The sequence below is a fragment of the Pelobates fuscus genome, chromosome 3, assembly GCF_036172605.1.
Source record: "Pelobates fuscus isolate aPelFus1 chromosome 3, aPelFus1.pri, whole genome shotgun sequence".
NCBI lineage: Eukaryota > Metazoa > Chordata > Amphibia > Anura > Pelobatidae > Pelobates > Pelobates fuscus.
Genome location: NC_086319.1, coordinates 339,206,398 through 339,226,552, shown reverse-complemented (window position 1 = coordinate 339,226,552; position 20,155 = coordinate 339,206,398). Strand labels below are relative to the sequence as shown.

Sequence of the window (20,155 nt, the reverse complement as noted above, 5' to 3'; positions counted from 1 at the left end):
CTCCGCCCCAGCCCCACTCTGTGTCTCTCTCCGCCCCAGCCCCACTCTGTGTCTCTCTCCGCCCCAGCCCCACTCTGTGTCTCTCTCCGCCCCAGCCCCACTCTGTGTCTCTCTCCGCCCCAGCCCCACTCTGTGTCTCTCTCCGCCCCAGCCCCACTCTGTGTCTCTCTCCGCCCCAGCCCCACTCTGTGTCTCTCTCCGCCCCAGCCCCACTCTGTGTCTCTCTCCGCCCCAGCCCCACTCTGTGTCTCTCTCCGCCCCAGCCCCACTATGTGTGTCTCACCCCCCAGCCCCACTCTGTGTCTCTCTCCCCCCAGCCCCACTCTGTGTCTCTCTCCCCACCCAGCCCCACTCTGTGTCTCTCTCCCCCCCAGCCCCACTCTGTGTCTCTCTCCCGCCCCAGCCCCACTCTGTGTCTCTCTCCCGCCCCAGCCCCACTCTGTGTCTCTCTCCCGCCCCAGCCCCACTCTGTGTCTCTCTCCCGCCCCAGCCCCACTCTGTGTCTCTCTCCCGCCCCAGCCCCACTCTGTGTCTCTCTCCCGCCCCAGCCCCACTCTGTGTCTCTCTCCCGCCCCAGCCCCACTCTGTGTCTCTCTCCCGCCCCAGCCCCACTCTGTGTCTCTCTCCCGCCCCAGCCCCACTCTGTGTCTCTCTCCTGCCCCAGCCCCACTCTGTGTCTCTCTCCCGCCCCAGCCCCACTCTGTGTCTCTCTCCGCCCCAGCCCCACTCTGTGTCTCTCTCCGCCCCAGCCCCACTCTGTGTCTCTCTCCGCCCCAGCCCCACTCTGTGTCTCTCTCCGCCCCAGCCCCACTCTGTGTCTCTCTCCGCCCCAGCCCCACTCTGTGTCTCTCTCCGCCCCAGCCCCACTCTGTGTCTCTCTCCGCCCCAGCCCCACTCTGTCTCTCTCTCCGCCCCAGCCCCACTCTGTGTCTCTCTCCGCCCCAGCCCCACTCTGTGTCTCTCTCCGCCCCAGCCCCACTCTGTGTCTCTCTCCGCCCCAGCCCCACTCTGTGTCTCTCTCCGCCCCAGCCCCACTCTGTGTCTCTCTCCGCCCCAGCCCCACTCTGTGTCTCTCTCCGCCCCAGCCCCACTCTGTGTCTCTCTCCGCCCCAGCCCCACTCTGTGTCTCTCTCCGCCCCAGCCCCACTCTGTGTCTCTCTCCCGCCCCAGCCCCACTCTGTGTCTCTCTCCCGCCCCAGCCCCACTCTGTGTCTCTCTCCCCCCACAGCCCCACTCTGTGTCTCTCTCCCCCCACAGCCCCACTCTGTGTCTCTCTCCCGCCCCAGCCCCACTCTGTGTCTCTCTCCCCCCAGCCCCACTCTGTGTCTCTCTCCGCCTCAGCCCCACTCTGTCTCTCTCTCCGCCTCAGCCCCACTCTGTGTCTCTCTCCGCCTCAGCCCCACTCTGTGTCTCTCTCCGCCTCAGCCCCACTCTGTGTCTCTCTCCGCCGCAGCCCCACTCTGTGTCTCTCTCCGCCTCAGCCCCACTCTGTGCCTCTTCCGCTCCAGTCCCACTCTGTGCCTCTTCCTCCCAGCCTTACTCTGGGAAACTTCCTACTTCAGCATTAGGTCTATTCTGCCTGTATATGTCAATATGTGGACGAAATGTATTCTTTAGTCATTCAATGGCCCAGTTAAGTGTAAAACCATTAAAACTGTTTTAATAACTTACTGTGGAACAATGTAAGGGAAAACATTTATCAAAATATTTTTTTATGTAATCAATAGGATCAATATTGGTTTATTATTTAAGGTCTTTGCTTTTAAGGTGATAAAATGAAGAATTCATGACTGTAACTTTGTGGTTGTTGTATAATATTTTCCTGCTAAACAGAACAAATATTCTGAGATTGCTCGAAAAATAAAAGAGGAAAACAAAAGACCTTCAGAAAAAGCGCTAATCAAACAAACTAGACACTATCAGGGGAAGCTACTTTACCAATCCGAGTTGGAGAGACAGCTGGAGGAAAAGGAATTGAAGAAGCAAGATGTATATGAGGAGTTCCTGAGGGAGAAACTGCTGGTTGATGAAATTGTAAGAAAGATCTTTGAGGAAGACCTAATGTAAGTATAACCACTGGCTGGCTTACTACATGGGCGTTTCCAAACTTTATTGCCCCTACGTCTCCTTTGGGTTAGTTTATAAATTTAGAAACATTTTTTATTTTATTTTTTAATTTTTTTACGTAGACCACTTGGAAAACTACACAAACCATTTATACCTTTATTTTCCCCTGATCATTTTACCAAAACGGCAAATTCCTCTTTTCCACAGTAAATACATGCTAGTAAATACATTTACTATCACATCTACTTAAAGGAACACTCTAACATTAGAATAGCAAACCTGTATTTCTAACCTAAAAGATTTCTCCTGGCTATTTAGATTAGTATATAGTGTACATATACTGATCTCCTTGATTACCGTACTTTTAAACTTATGTTAAAAATATACATTATTATCGGCTACCAGCTTCCATCCTCAACACATTAAGGACTCTCTACCCATATCACAGTTCCTACGAGTGCTAAGGTTTAATAGTAACTCGAGTAAATGCGAAGAGCAACTACAAGAAGTCCGTGATCGCTTCTTAGCAAGGGGATTCCATCCCAGGACACTGGATACCGCACAGGATAAAGCTCTGAGTAAATTCAAACGGACTAAAACCACCAAGTCCAATATAAAGGATAAGCTCTTCCTTCCTCTGACATACAACACGGCAACTTCGTCACTTAAAAAATCCATATATAAAAACTGGAATATATTTCAATCAGACCCAAATCTCCCTAAAAAATTCAAACAGAGCCCTACGATTAGTTACAGACGGGGCCGCAACCTAAGGGACCTATTGGTTCGGAATGATCCTCGGCACTGCTATGCCAAACCACCTCTTATCCACAAAAAGGCTGCTTCAAATGTAGCGGATGCGTTACCTGCAGCCATATGCTGACAGGATCGACATTTGCCCATCCCCATAGTGGCAAAAGAATGGCAATTAAACACTACATTACGTGTATGACTACACACGTCATATATATGATCACGTGCCCCTGTGGACTCTCGTACGTCGGTAAAACCGATATGACTTTGAGAGACCGGATTAGGGGACACCGGTCCGGAATAATGACGGCGTTCAGAGACCAACGGACCGAAAAACCCGTTGCGAAACATTTTTTGGCCAGTAACCATCATTTACCTTCATTACGGTTCATTGCAATCGACCATGTCCCGGCACAACCGAGAGGAGGTGATAGATCCAAGTTGCTCCTACAACGCGAGGCCCATTGGATTCATCACCTCAACACAGTGACCCCAAATGGACTTAATGAACATCTTGTATTGTCCATGTTTCTTTAAATTAGGATCCCTATAGCTATAAATTGAATTATGCTCATGTAGGATATTATCTAGTATTCTGAAAATCATTCCTGCAGCTCCATAGTACACTTCTTGTTAGACTTGATAACCAAGCTGCAATTCCCGATCTCTATACTATAGAATAATCCACTACTCTATAATGTACAAACCCACACAGTTTATTCTGCAATAAGTAAATCAGCTACTACAGTTTGATCTCTGACGTGTTACATACACGGAATAGATTTAAAGGCGAGTCAGTAAAGAGTCCCTAATATGGAGGGTAGAAATAACAGATTAGGTGAAAATAGGTTCAGATTGGCACAGAATAAATCTGTATGTGGGATACAATTGTACATACTTATATGAATATAGTAAGTCTAGCCACACTATAATTTCATGCTTCCAGCTCAAATGCCTATACTATGGTACAGTAATAAAGGTTAAACTCATATACCCTATAGTGGTATATACTACAATGCCCATATACCTTGTATTGGTAGATATTACAATGTGACCTTGTAACAATTTTTGATATATGACCTAGCCCGATCCTTATCTGCATATGATATTGTATGTACACAGTTTGCACACTCTAGGGTTTTCACTTCGATGTTTTTATGCACTTTTGTTTCACTGCACTTAGTTCTAGCACGCACATGGATGCACACATGCAGATTCTGGGGAGATGGGCTTAGTTCTCCTGTGTGTATATGTCGGTAGGCTGGTGTAGCCTCTTCGTTTTCGTTTTGCCTCTATCGGGCGTTTGTTTTTATTCCTTGGACGTAGTTACCTAGCAACTACGCTATTTATGCAATACGCAATACGTTTGTACTCCTTGGACGTAGTTACCTAGTAACTACGCTATTCACGCAATACGCAATACGTCACACGCACGATGTCACGGGGTGGTTCTCACTTCCGGGTTTTCAGTCTACAGGCTGTCCGATCATCTTAATGGTAAGCTTAACACACGATTATGTATAAATTGTAAGTAATTTTCATTGTGCACTGTGATCTTGATAAAGACCCAGCAGGGTCGAAACGTTGATTTGTTTGTATACCACAGCGATGTATTCTTTGGAATGCAGTAAATAATTTTGCACTATTTTTAAGACCTAGTGTGCTCCCTTCATTACTTTTTTATATATATATATATATATATATATATATATATATATATATATTTGGGAGGTTTGAGGACACTTGGGTTTGTATCTGTACTTCTCTCCATTGAATCAATAAAAAATGTTTCTCAAGAATTGAAACCCAGCATTCATATTGTCACTGCTTGAATGATCAATGTACAGAGGTGCTGCTTGGAGGATGCATACTGCGTCAGGCCTGAAGCAATTAATACAGCAAAGTTGTTGCATACCTTGTCAGTCCTGGATCAGTTAATACCGCAATGTTGTTGCATACTGTGTCAGTCCTGGAGCAGTTAATACAGCAATGTTGTTGCATACTGTGTCAGTCCTGGAGCATATAATACAGCAATGTTGTTGCATACTGTGTCAGTCCTGGAGCAGTTAATACAGGGATGTTGTTGCATACTGGGTCAGGCCTGGAGCAATTAATACAGCAATGGTTGTTGCATACTGTGTCAGTCCTGGAGCAGTTAATACAGCAATGTTGTTGCATACTGTGTCAGTCCTGGAGCAGTTAATACAGCAATGTTGTTGCATACTGTGTCAGTCCTGGATCAGTTAATACAGCAATGTTGTTGCATACTGTGTCAGTCCTGGAGCAGTTAATACAGCAATGTTGTTGCATACTGTGTCAGTCCTGGATCATATAATACAGCAATGTTGTTGCATATTGTGTCAGTCCTGGAGCCGTTAATACAGGGATGTTGTTGCATAACGGTCAGGCCTGGAGCATATAATACAGCAATGTTGTTGCATACTGTGTCAGTCCTGGAGCATATAATACAGCAATGTTGTTGCATACTGGGTCAGGCCTGGAGCATATAATACAGCAATGTTGTTGCATACTGTGTCAGTCCTGGAGCATATAATACAGCAATGTTGTTGCATACTGGGTCAGGCCTGGAGCATATAATACAGCAATGTTGTTGCATACTGTGTCAGTCCTGGGGCATATAATACAGCAATGTTGTTGCATACTGGGTCAGGCCTGGAGCATATAATACAGCAATGTTGTTGCATACTGTGTCAGTCCTGGAGCATATAATACAGCAATGTTGTTGCATACTGTGTCAGTCCTGGAGCAGTTAATACAGCAATGTTGTTGCATACTGTGTCAGTCCTGGAGCAGTTAATACAGCAATGTTGTTGCATACTGGGTCAGGCCTGGAGCATATAATACAGCAATGTTGTTGCATACTGTGTCAGTCCTGGAGCAGTTAATACAGCAATGTTGTTGCATACTGGGTCAGGCCTGGAGCATATAATACAGCAATGTTGTTGCATACTGTGTCAGTCCTGGAGCAGTTAATACAGCTAATGTCCACAAGGACATATAACATATAAGCATATAAATAACGTTAGTGGAATTACATGTTATTAACGATTTAATGGTATGTTCTTGATGGTTTCTAAATGAGGTGAATTTCTTAACATTTGTATTCCCTTTCTGTCTTAAAGTGCAGCCTTTACAGTTCATACAATAATAAAAGCCATTTCCCTTTTAAGAAATTAGTTTTGAGTTCTCTTAATATTTTCTTGGTCTAAAGAACTTTTAGTGGGAATTTGCTTTAAATTATTAGTCCTTCTAAAAATAATTTTCCGTCTTTGTATTAAGAAATCATTAATATCACGATCTTCCTCTAAAATGTGTTTTTCTGGATAATTTTGCGCAGGTTATTATTGTTTGAACAATAATTAAAAATTATAGAAATTGATTTTTCTTCCTCTTTTGGTTTTTTAGTCTTATCTTTTAATAGGATAACTCTTGGTTCTTTTTCAATTTGTTCACATATTTCCTCTAATGATTCGGAATTATATCCTTTCTCTGTAAATTGAGTTTTTAAAATACTTGACTAGTGCTTACAGTGTTCTTTTTTTGTACAATTTCGTCTTCGCCTTAGGAATTGGCCCTTCGATATGTTGGTCAGCCAAGGTTTAAAGTGACAGCTATTAAAATCTATAAAACTATTAACGTCTACTTGCTTGAAAAACTTCTCTCTTTTTTAGTTGATTTTCTTCGACATAAATACATAGATCTGGTGACGGGTCTCATAAGTCAATTTAATATTCCAGTCATTAATATTTAGACCGTTAATAAAACTTAAAAATTATCTCATTTTCTTTTGGATTTAACTTCAATCCGTTCATTTCTTTTCTCCAGCAAAAGAGAAATTCTGAGAAAAGAAATGAATGGATTGAAAAACGCTACATAGATTATATTTTTATTATTTGAAGGGGACTGAGGAATCTCTTTTAAGTTTTATTAACAGTCTGAATATTAATGATTGGAATATTAATTTGATATGAGGACGTCCACGCTGCAATAATTACACTTGCAGGTTTTAACTGGCAAGGACAGTGCACCAAGACCACTTCAATGAGCTGAAGGGGTCTGGGTCCCAACAGTGTCCCTTTAATATAAACATGTTCCGAAAAGCAAAAAAAAAACTAATAAAAAAAAAAAAAAAAACAACAGACATGGCATACAATAAAGCAGGAATTTTGCCTGCTACAAACACCACTTAAAGGAACACTCCAAGCGTCATAACCATAACAATGAGCTATGTGGATACGTTTTCTTGGGGAACTATGTGGCACATATTGGAAATCAAATTGACTTTTCATTTTGAATGCAGTCAGTTTTAACAAATTTGGTATCATTCCTGATGAACATAGTCAGACATTACATTGAGGCATTGCATAGAGCCAAAAGGTCAGGTGTTGTACTGGTTTAAAGAATCTGCCTGCATGAGCAGTCCATTAATAAATTGTTTGTTTTTGGGGCAGGGGAGGGGGGGCACTTGATCTTTCTTCTTTATTAACACAACAGGTATTTTTAGCCCTTCACATTTATTTGTACAAGTTTTGTCCCTATTTCATATTACTAACTGCAAATAAACTCCCTCTTCTCTGAAGATCTAAATTTAACTTTATATCATTTGAAGTGTTTTATTTACATTCTTAAATTTAAAAAAACTTTAACATTATTTGCATTATTTTAACAGGGAAAGACAACTGAAATTACAAAAAATGAATGCCACAAAGCGATACATTAAAGAATTCAAAGAGCAGCAAATCACATGGAGGAAAATGGAAAGTGAGAAAATGGAGGAGGAAAACCGTAAAATCCTGGCCTTTGCTATGGCCAATGTCCGGGACGGGAACTCAAAGAAAGCTCTTCGAGAAATGGTATTTTATCTATTAAGTTCTTTTTTTTTCTTTTATTTATTTATTTTTTTTTTTTTATATATTCTCTGTCTTGTAGATGTGTATGCAAAGCATTGTACAACTCTATAGTGACCATTATGGTGCAGTCATCTCTCAATTCATACCACTTATACAGAGTACAATTTAATCTATACTTTTGCTAGTAACTGAATTAGCACAAATTGCTGTGCAACTGTCATTTTTGTTTGACAGATGCATCTAAATCAAATGCAAATGTTGTTGTTTTTTTGTTTGTTTTTAAACACTTATTTTATGAAAGAGGCACTACTCTGGCTGTAACTCTTATTTTATATTATTAGCTTGCAAATCATATACAGAGAGAGCAACAGCAGAGGGAGAAGCTGGAGAAGATGTATGAGAAGTTGTACGTTGAAGAGCAAGCAGTTGAGGCTCGGCAGCGAGATATTGTAAATTAATATTTTTCTTGGCACTAGCATACGGAGCTGGATTGTTCATTTGTTTGAGAATTCATTGATTTTTGCTTAGTAGCAGTCTGTTACACGTCAGGAACTTGATTGGTGAACAACCAGTTACAGATTTGTAAGATTAGTGCTGTCTAATAGGGGATTAGAGCGTTTATTGTTCAGAGATGCTTGCCTTGAGGGAGGTAATGCAGACTTTAAGAGGATAGTGCAAATGCTGCTTTTATGCCTAGTAACAGGATATCTGTTTACCTTTTACACAGCCCATTTAGAGCTCCCACATCTAATCCTTTCATTCTGGAAAATTATTTTGTGTACAATCTAAATTTTATTTAACATATGGAATAACAAAAAAAGACACAATGCATTATACATTTTTGTGCATTATTTTAGGTTAAGGTCAATTTTATTTATCCTATGAGCTTATTTAGAATCTGAAAGAGGTCTCTATTGATTCAGTGTGCCTAAATCCAAATTCACCTAGGGACTGATCAACAACATACAAACTATTCTTGGTTTCATCTGGCACACTAACATATCACAAACAACACCACACAGTTAAATTGTGTAATATGCTTTATGCACAATGTTATTTTTTTGGCCACCAGAGCTGGTTTAGCTAGGGGGTAAGGGTAATGACATTTATTGCTAATAAATAAAGGTATATTGATTCAAATTGCCATAAACGTATTACAGTATATCTATGATCATAAGATTCTGAACGTGTCAGCCGACCATCTCAGCCAATTAGATTAAATTAGAACAAAATTGGCTTTGTCCACATTATCAATACCGCAAGCAAGGGTACAGGCCACAGATATCTAGGGGACCCTTGGTTTGAGTCAAACCACTTGCAAATGGCTTTGACAGAGAACGAGGGGGTGATGTCAGTAGTCTGCTAGAACAGTGGTTCCCAACCTTTTTTTTTTCACTTAAGTATTCCTTGGCAGCTTATTTCAATAAATTGTAGTCCTCATATTAGCGAAATGTAATTAATATGGTTGCTGTTATTTCAAAGGTATACATTTATCTCTGCCCCAGTATCTCCCTGCTTATCTTCTGCCCCAGGCTCCCCCTGCTTCTCTTCTGCCCTAAGTGTGTATGTATATCTATATAAACACACACATGTAGATACACAGACATACAGATACCCACACTGGCACACATGCAGATACCATGACACACAGATACAAAATATGACACACACACAAATACAAACATACAGATACCATGCAGAAACACTGACAGATTGATGCAGGCATACAGATACAAACTATGACACACACACAATACAGACATACAGATACCCACACTGAAACACATACAGATAAAGTAATGACAAAAAGGGAATTGGGGGCACACCGAGAACTTGCATTTTGCAGGAATGTTGCTGTCGTAGTGACCAAAATGCATACATAACACAGATTAAGAAACAGTGCACACATAAAAATACAGTTTTAAATTCAGTTCCACGATATGGCCATGTAATGTTAACCCCACAACTACTTCATATTACCCCAATATTGGTGAGTCCTCCACTAATTCCAACATGGGACACAAATTAAATAGTGCCAGTGCTAAATTAACTTATGTGTATTTTAATAATCTGCATAAAACAAAAGGATAGATGTAGCGTCTGAGATGTCCTTAGAAGATATATGCGATGATAAGAAAAGAGATAGCGGAAACTGATGCAATAATAATAAGAGAGATAACGGAAACTAATAGTGCATCAAAGTGTGCAGCTCCAACTTAAATGCTTGGGCGGAATGATCCCTGCCTAAGCATCTAGTGTAGTACAGGCTTTGCACGTAGTCCTTATGGTAGTGGAAATACTCGAAGATATGTGGAATAAACATTTTTTTACTCCAGTGGATTTGCCTTAATTCGTAGTGTATAGATAGGAATTCTGTTGGATAGTTACAGCAGATTAAGTCCTGGTATATTCTATATAGACCCTGGGAGATAGTGCGCCAAGGAGAACATGAGCGGCATTCAAATATAAAGTTAAGGGCAGCACAAAACCAGGATACACCACTGGCCTTAGGACATATCATGTTAATACTCTGGCTGTAAATCGTGGGGGAAATTGCTACTCAGTGCTGGATAGATTCCTTTACACTGTATGTATGCTAATGAATCCCCAAGTAGTGGAATCACTGTGCCTGTATGTCTTATTACACATATTGTAAATTCATCAGTGTAGTAGTGCCCGAGGCTCTTAAAGTGACAGTATTATGATTCATATAGGTCATTCTTATTTTGAATCCTCAAATGATGGAGTCACAGTGCCTGCATATCTTATTACACATGTTGTAGATTCATCAGTTTAATGGTACCCAAGGCTCTTAAAGTGACAATATTATGATTCATATATGGTCATTCTTTTTTCTTTTTTATGTGAAGGGGGTTAGGAGGTGGTTTTATCTTTGGGTACAAACTAATAAAAAAAAAAGGTGATGCTTGTTCTATGCTCGAAAAAATACTAAAAATAAAAACAAGGTATAGGTGCTTAGATATGTACAAGTGTTGGATTATTGCGTAGAGATCTTTAGATAAATGGAGAGTATGAAAAACAGTGTTTTAAGGTGGTAAATCCAGTAACATTCCCGTCTTCTCAGACGTTGATCCCAGTTGCCTTTCCTCTGATCTGGTTTAATTAGTTCGATGCCCTCCATATTCCTTGTGGTCTTAACAGAGTTAACATGTTCAAGAATTCGTCTTTTAAAGGTACAGAAAGTCTTCCCTACATACATCAGGTTGCATTGGCAGGCGATTAAGTAAACTACCCCTTTGGAGTTACAATTAAAGAATTACAGAGCTTTAAAATTCTCCGTATGAGTACTGTTTTCGAAGGTCTTGGAGTTCCTGCAGATATAGCTGCAGACATAACACCTTCCACATTTATAGGTGCCCTTCATTTAATCAGACAGCCAGTGTGTCGGTGATTTGTTTGGTTGGAAATGACTGTGTACTAAGGTGTCCCTCAAGTTCCTGCCTCTCCTGGCTACTAAGGATGCGTGCGATGGTATAACATCTTTTAGTTGTTCGTCCTGTTTTAATAGGAGCCAGAAGCGGTTCATGATTGTTTTATCTTGATCCCAGCTAGCGTCAAAAGTTGCGACACATCTGAGCTGTTTCTGATCAGCTTCTTTTGTTGATGAGGTGGAAGCTGTATTTTCTCTTAACAGACTTTCTCTTTCAGTTAGAAGAGCTCTATGATAAGCCCTCTTCAAACACTTGTTAGGGTATCCCTTAGACCTGAACATTAGACGTAATTCTTTTGCTTTTATTTTAAAGTCTTCAATATCAGAACAGTTACGTCTCAGGCGTAATATATTGGCCTATAGGGATTCCACTTTTCTGTTGTTCTCCTTGGCGCACTATCTCCCAGGGTCTATATAGAATATACCAGGACTTAATAATCTACTGTAACTATCCAACAGAATTCCTGTCTATACACTACCACTACACTACCACTGGAGTTTAAGCATTGCAATTTTGCAATAGTATTACTTTTGATGTAAATAGGACATCCTGTATTTCGCTAAACAGTCTGCTTCAGAGGGAAACTCGGTAATGACATTTTGAGTGAATAACCCCCTGTGTCAAACATGAAGGCTTACACTGCATTCAGACAGCAGTGAGCATTATCCTTTATTTTATCTACATTGAAACGATTTGTTAATTTGTAAGCCTTCTTGAGATGTCTGGGGAACTTCATCCACTAACATTACCATTTAGTTACAATTGCAACTATTGTATCCTTTTTAGATAGAAGGTTAATAAAGATTTACTTATTGATGGATACATAGGTTAGCATGACTACTAAGGAGTTGAATGTTTTCCTCTGATTCACACCTATTTTCTCTAAGCAAGTTAATTAGGTATTTTTCGGTGTGAACAATTTTTGTGTTTTTTAGCACCTATATCAGCTTTGAGTGTTCTCATGCTTGAGGACTGCTCTACTGTATTTGCTCTTTGTGTTTTCATTAATAATTTAAGGGTTAAAGCCCATTCGGTGGAGCTGGTACCACCATCCTGATCACACTTTCCAGGTTCTGATCCAACTGTTTCTGGAAAGAAAAAGGGAAACTATCTACAGTGCTATTTCTTGTTTTATTTGCTTTTTTTGTTTTACTGGACTTATTATTTCTATTAATACAAGTACAGACACGTAGATACAAACACCAACACCATGCAGATACACATACATACACACACTGGTAAACATGCAGATAAACCTACTGACACACATGCAGATACAGACACACAGATAAAAACACTGACACTCAAGCAGATACACAGATACAATAAAACACAGATGCACAGACATAGATATACACACACGGACACATATAAATACAATACAAACACACATGTACCGTGAGATTTACAGATACACACACATATACACAGATACAAACACTACATACATAGAGATACAGACCCAAAACACACATATAGGTCAAAAATTTTGCCATTCTCCAGTTTCCTACCTTTTGGGAGCAGGCGTGTGGCTTCTGATGGCTGAGGCTGTTGGGAGTTAGGAGGCTTGCATGGCAGGTCCGCCCCCTCTTGGTGTCTCTTACTTTTTATTACTTCGAAGGAAATGATCGGCTCTCACTTTCTCCCAGTTCTCCATGTGGTTTAGAAGGGGCCTGGTCATGCTATTAAAGAGCCGCATTGCACAGCCGGGTTCCTCGTGGAACATGTATTTTGCGGGGCCCTAAGTGCATGGGCCACCCGATAGACCTGCAGTTCCCAACCTGTGCAGTGCGGCTGCACAGGTGGCAGAACCGCCATTACCGATTTATTTTTACATACCCATGGGGGAACAGGATTGTAACCCTAGAGGTACGCTTACCATGGGTTGAGAAGCACTGTGCTAGAACCATAACCGTTATAGTGTTCAAGATATTTAGTGTTCCTATAAGGTTTCTAGTGATTTTTCACTGTTCCCCATGCATGCTTACATCCCTCTTTAATTTTCTATTTTAAGCAGTAGATATATTACCTAGCATATTGATATATCAATCTGAAAATCTAGTATAAATGCAACACAGAAAAAACAGACATTAAATCCCTGTCGCACATGTCAAGAAATTAGATTAAAATTTTCATGTAATAGAGTGGAAAAACATGCCAAGTCTCATTTATAATGTGCAGGAGCAGGAACTTCAAGAAATACAGGAGGAAGAAAGAAGAGAAGCTTTACGTCGTGCCATTGTTGAAGAGGAGAGGCAGAAGCTTCTCAAACAGCATGCCGCTAAGTTGTTTGGATATTTACCAAAGGTAAGAATTTCACCAAGTTCATTTGTGCCACCAAATATGGTATCCTCAAGCTCAGTAGTGTCCGCTTGATCTACACTTCTTGTATCTGTCTACTAGCCAACCTCTGTCCAGCATTTGCACCAAGAGATGGTGTTTAATGTATAGATACCATAATTCATACTGAAGGTTGGATATCCTTGCTGCATCTCTCAGACAACTTCATTTAAAATATATAAAAGTGCTTTTCCCCACTATCGTTACAGAAGTAGTAACATTTTTTATAATGTTAGTTTCAAACAATTTAATATGTGAAACAACATGTGATGCTCTGTAATTTTTACTGACTGTAGTGATTTTCATCTCTCTGTATTAACAAAAATCAAATGATTCAGTTACCACAGCATCACACTTATTATACATACCATAAAAGGCTTTATTCCAAAATCAGAAATTGGCAGATTCAACAACTTTTTAACCCCCAAGAACAGTTTGTTGTTAAAAATAAAAAGCATATATAAGTCCATTGTAGCAATATTTGTCTGTATTTTACATGCAGCATCAAAATGCTGTTTGAGTGCTGGCTTAAGTTATTATCAAAATATTTGGCAATAACTTTCATTTTAGTAATTATCTTCCGAACTTTGTTTTATTTCTTGTGTACTTCCTTCTTTAAATATTGGTAACATGTTCACTTTTTATTTTACTGGCACACCACAACCTATGGTTAAATAGTATGTAATAGCGGTAGACAGAGTTAAAAAACAAACTCTTGGTAGCCATAAGTAAGGCAGATGTGAGTGCCCTGAAGGTAGGTTAACTGGTATTAACATTTAGGATGCACTTGCATGTTTGTATAATATCAACGTTACATTAACATTCCTGTTTTGCATGTACAGGGTTATTCAGTAAAGTGTAAATCGTCAGGAATATATAGATTTTAAATAACTGAACTGTATTAGAGATTTTTGGAGTAAAATATGAAAGTGAAAATAGGTGTGTATGCCCGTACCTCTACTGGCATGGATCTAGGCATGTTTAACCCAATCTATAGATTATCTCCAGTAAGTATAGAAACATTTACCTTTATTTATTTAGCTTCGGCATATTTTGCAAAGCTGTAGAATGGGTAAATGAAAAAAAATATGCAAGTCATTTAGATAAAAGAAGTCTGGCATACAGGTGATGTAGATTAATTTAGAAATAAAAAAATTTGTTTAAATGTCTATCTGTTCCTGTCCAAATCTGAGATGATTAAATTGCGTATACGCAGAAGTAAGTTCACACTGACACATGGAGTTCAGGTTAAAAGCACTTCGAGAAAATTTAATGGCATCTGGTAAAAAACAGGCTTGCAAGCCCTTATAAGAGCAAAATTACATCATCATTGAATATCAAGATATCAGTAAATAAACATCATTAATTGGATTAAGTGTTAAGTGGTTAGTTAAATGCCCTCCCATCTGTATTAGTAATTGGCTCAGGGATTTGAGTGGCTAGTGGGGCATCCTCCCATCATGGGATGTCGTAATTTCTGACAAGGATTCATTCGCCATTGCTCTTTAGCACGATGCTCTCTCGATGGGAGGGGGAATCTGGCAGCTAGCCATTTTGAGTATTTGCCACCGTTTTGGGTAGTTAGTGATGTCAGACTCGTGGTCAGATTCAGTGTTCTTTTTATGAATAGGACATTTCATTAGGCCAGCTTTCTCATGGCCTTGGCTATACTTTGTTGCATGTTACAGGAGCTCAATAATTCCGGTGTTAGTCATATCTTTCTAGAAAATACAGTCTCTATTCATTATACTAAATGCTGTTAGGAAATTCTGTCATGTAATGTAGTTAAAATGGAGAATCTGTCATGAAATGAAGTTAAAATGGAGTTAGTACAATAATTCAATACAGGTTTAATAAAGATTTTTTAATAATTCTACATCACAGGAACAAGAGATGATGATGGCCCTGTTTAAATGAGTTTCCAGTCTATACAGTCTGTTTTAGATCCCTAAAGATACTGTCTAGAGCAGTATCAGGTTTAGCACTCATGCAGAAGTTGGACACTGCTTCAGAGCAGTCTTCAGAAGAACAATGCTTGACACGTTTACATATTATAGAGACACATTTTAGAATATTAAAAAAACAAAACACATTCCTGACTTTTTTCCTTTTAATCTAGGGAATATTTAAATATGACAGTAACCTTGACACGTACGATGAAGAACTTTGTAAGACATTCCGGGAAAGAAGGGCAGCCATGTTTCCAGAGCAATGCTGGGAATCTTAAACCACATGATTGTGCATTGGGATAGTACCACCACTAGGTTGTATATCTGTTAACTAAATGTAGATGTGTGAATCTTAGACTTGGCCACATGCATTTTAAAAATAAAAAAAACTCAGTAACAACGAAATCAAATGTTTTCAGTAATTTATCAAACAATGTGTAACTGACCTGCTGTCTCCTTCATCGTTTGCTGAACTTCTTTATGGCAAATTAGTATGGAATCAATTAAATACAGTTTGTTTGTATTTTGAATAAATACTATCTAGACTCATTCCACTGCATTGAGAAAAGGCTATAGCAGGGGTAGGCAACCTTTTAGCAGCACTGTGCCGATAAAGGATTGTGATGTCCCGTAGCGTGCCGATCCTCAGGCTCGTCGCTACCAGGCAAGCTAACCAAGCAATTGCTTTGGGTCCCGAGCTGGCCTGGGCCCCCAAGCAGGGCCGGCGCTTCCTATAAGGCTGCAGCCACCTGAGCGCTCTATAGAGAGCCTCAGGCGGCTGCAGCACTGCCTCTCTCGTCACCTCCCCTTCCCTGTAGCGTGGCCGAGCTCCTCTTCCTCCTGTCAGTCCGGCCGGGTACCACGCGGTACAGGAGATTTCTTGTTCCCGGACGGACTGACAGGAAGTGCACCCTGAGCTCGGCCACGCTACAGGGAAGGGGAGGTGAGAAGAACGGAAGGAGGGGGGGGGGAGTAAAAAGAACATAGGCGGGGGAGTAAGAAGGACACGGGGGAGGGGAGTAAAAAGGACACAGGGGGAGGGGAATAAGAAGGACACAGGGGGAGGGGAATAAGAAGGACACAGGGGGAGGGGAATAAGAAGGACACAGGGAGAGTGGGAGGGGAGTAAGTAAGAAGTAGTAAGAAGAACATGGGGGGAGTAGTAAGAAGAACATAGGGAGGGGGGGAGTAAGAAGAACATGGGGCAGAAAGAAGAACATAGGGAGGGGGAAGGAGTAAGAAGAACACAGGGAGGGGGGGGTGAGGAGAAGGTGAGATGAGGAGAACACAGGGAGGCGGGGTGAGGAGAAGGGGAGATGAGGAGAACACAGGGAGGGGGGTGAGGAGAACACAGTGGGGGTGAGGAGAAGGGGAGATGAGCAGAACACAGGGGGTGAGGAGAAGGGGAGATGAGGAGAACACAGGGGGGTGAGGAGAAGGGGAGATGAGAAGAACACAGGGAGACGGGGTGAGGAGAACACGGGGGGGATGAGGAGTAGGGGAGATGAGGAGAACACAGGGAGGGGGTGAGGAGAAGGGGAGATGAGGAGAACACAGGGGGGGGGTGGAGAAGGGGAGATGAGGAGAACACAGGGTGGGGGGGTGAGGAGAACACAGGGAGGGGGTGAGGAGAAGGGGAGATGAGGAGAACGCAGGGAATTTTCAATTGGAAGTTTTATGCACATTATATGCAACAGCAGTATTTGCACTGTAAACCTTTTGTATTTATATAAAGTGTGGGTGAACTTAAACTGTATGGCTATGCTGTGGTTCCTGTAGGCTTTGCGTGCGGGGGGGGGGGGGGGGCACCATGTCCATTTTGCTTGGGGCCCCCAAATTCCTTCAAAGGGCCCTGCCGATCCTATTTTTTTAAATTGAGGTGTGTGTGCTGCCGTATTCTGCTTGTGTTATTTATACTGTAATTGCTTTGTATCGTTGTATTTGTGCGTATATGAGCTATTATATTGTATATGTTCATTAGTAGTTTATGGTATCGTGTATGATACATATGAATGTGGGCTGTGTATGAGGGCTGCTTGTGGAATTGTGTGTAGATGGATATGTCACATTGTGTGTTAGGTAGTGTATGGGGGCTGTTTGGGGTTTTGCATGTGAGAGGCTGCATGTGGGATTGTGTGCATGTATGTAGATTGTTAGTGGTGTTGCGTTTGTGGGGATTGTGTGTATGTTTGTGTGTGGGCTGTTCGTGTTATTTGTATGAGGGGAGGCTTATTCTGCAGGTCTGTGTATATCTAGCAGTGTGGGTGGCTTCCCTGGGTTCCAGTGGGGACCAGCCTGGGCAGGTACAGGTCAAGGACAGGAGCTGCAACATCAGCTGTGGGCTGCTCTACTACAGTGTGGATTCCTATTCACAAGTGCTGGGAGGAACTGATCTGAGATCACTACCTCTACGTGCTGCAATGCATAAATTGAGGATTGTCCTTCACTAACTCTTTGTATTAGCAGATATCTGAAGTTTCACTGAGACTCCTGATAGGCCAGACCCTGTTTGGCTCTAGCAGCCTTGAGTGCCGTGGAAAGTCACCTCGAGTGCCGTGCATGGCACTAGTGCCGTAGGTTGCCTACCCCTGGGCTATAGCATAGCAAACCAATAGTGCAATTTAATGTTATTGGCTTTTATTATCAGCAAATATTAAATATTTTTCTCACATACTTCTGAAGTATGAAAGGGTAAGACCAAAATAAACCCATGTATTTTCCCTAATATCCCATACAACTCTGAAATAGCTATTTTTGTTAAAACAATGATCCGTTTCAAAGGATGGTGTGGCTCACTTTTACATGTTGTTATTGCAGCAGTTTAATTGTTTAATTATCCTGGTACTGTTGATCACTCTAGTTCTGCATTATTGGATGTAAGATATTTGTTGTGGAAGAAGAAAAAGAATACACGTTCAATCTTGACAATGAAGATGCCCATTTTATTAATCCAGAATAAGAAAATAATTAAGAATGTTTTACTTACCGTCAAATGTAATATAACTTGTCGGGAAGGTTATCAATGAAAACATCACTTACTTTTCTCTGAGAGGCAGAATAAAAAGTTAACAAATAATCCCAATATAAAGTGACATCCTGGGTATGCTTGACTTCATAGAACTGCAGGGCTAATGTCTGAACAGTCAAAGACAAGGCCCAGAGAAAACACATTTCATAAAAACAATCTTTAGAGCTTCAGTGACGTTCAACCAATTCAGTAGGAAACCTTAGCTGGTCAAGGTCTATAATGAAAGGACACTTTATTGTTCCATTACCATCACAAAGAAATGTAGATTTACTCAGTAATATATGAGACATGGTTCCTTTGTCTCAGGGTTTCCCAGGCTTTGGTCGAGGCTTTGTCAGTATTACCATAGGTATGGAATTGGGAACTCAAATACAAAAAGAAAGGATCAGCGCTCTCTGTCTAAACAGCACACAGTAGAAGATAGATATGGAGGTGGCAGCACACCTAAATAATAGGTCTCCCTTCTAGGCCCTAAAGCATAAGTAGTAAAAACAGATAGAAGGAAGGTAGCGCCACTAAAAACAAATGGGAAAATAATAAATCTAATATACAGCAATACACCAAGCTAAGGGATAAAGAAAAAGTATAAGTTTAGAATCAGAAGTCCAGGGTTAGAATGTCTTTATGGTGGATAAATCCAACACCAAGGGGTTCTCTGTAGAGGAGGATACAGTTTTTGATAGTAGATGTATTCCTCAACGTTATATGGGTACGTCTTAGTGGTTCATATGAAAAAGAAAAATAACAACTAATGGTGCAAATAAGGTAGAGTGCAGTATAAAAAGTATGCGGTCCTACTCACGTTTTTTAGAGCTATGAACTTAGCTCTAGTATTATTATTACTGGCATTTATAAAGCGCCAACATATTCAGCAGCGCTGTACAATTGGGAAAAATACAAACACAATATGAACAGACCAATACAACATGTAGAGGATCCTGCCTGTGAGCTTACAATCTAAAGGTTAAAATGGGGAGATGAGACAAGAGGTAGCCGAGGAATTTGTGTGTGATGGCAGAAATAATTAATAATATATTAGTATAGTACATATAAATATATTTAGAGGAACATTCCAAGCTCCATAAACACTACAGGCCACCTAGTCCTGGTGCTAGAATGCCAATTTCCATTAGTGCTACTGAGCTAAGCCAGCTAGCTCATTGGTCTGCAAAATATGTTGGCACTATATAAATAATTGTAATTGATCGCTCTCAGCCATGCACCGCTAGGTGACACCAGGTAAGTAGTCAAACCATTACTAAACGAATTGAAAATTCACATTGTAGGAAAAGCACCATAACTATTACAGCAGTAGTTGTCATGGTCCTTAAGTTATTTATTTAATTTTTTTTTTTTTTTAAACTCTATGATAAATTATATATTCATTGCCTATGGAGTCACATTTCAGTTAAAACAGAACATGTCATTTACCAGTACAATATATTTCTTACAGCCAGTGAGAGCTGATAAAGCTGAATCTTGAACGCTAAGAGAGCTCAGGCTGAGGACTTTGTCTAAATCAGCTTAAAGGAACTCCAGAATATTCAAAATATTCAATACTGTAGGAAAGGAAATTGAAATTACTTTGTCTTTAATCAGTTTACAAAATGCATCCAGATACCATATGTGGAATGAAGTAGATTTTCTTCTAGGTTGTAATAAAGTGTCAATCACCCCTTGAGAAAAAAACTTATG

At 40.6% G+C, this 20,155-nt stretch overlaps 1 protein-coding gene across 1 annotated transcript in view; it reads left to right on the top strand.

Moving 5' to 3' along the window:
- The window catches only part of LOC134603273 (meiosis-specific nuclear structural protein 1-like), a 115,470-nt gene extending 99,643 nt beyond the window's left edge, over positions 1-15,827 (top strand). The window contains exons 7-11 of the mRNA XM_063449087.1: positions 1,834-2,063; positions 7,511-7,694; positions 8,033-8,140; positions 13,325-13,450; positions 15,603-15,827. Coding sequence (XP_063305157.1) covers positions 1,834-2,063; positions 7,511-7,694; positions 8,033-8,140; positions 13,325-13,450; positions 15,603-15,710 — 756 coding nt within the window. The 3' untranslated portion in view covers positions 15,711-15,827. The remainder of the gene's footprint in view (positions 1-1,833; positions 2,064-7,510; positions 7,695-8,032; positions 8,141-13,324; positions 13,451-15,602) is intronic.
- The last annotated feature ends 4,328 nt before the right edge of the window (positions 15,828-20,155 follow it).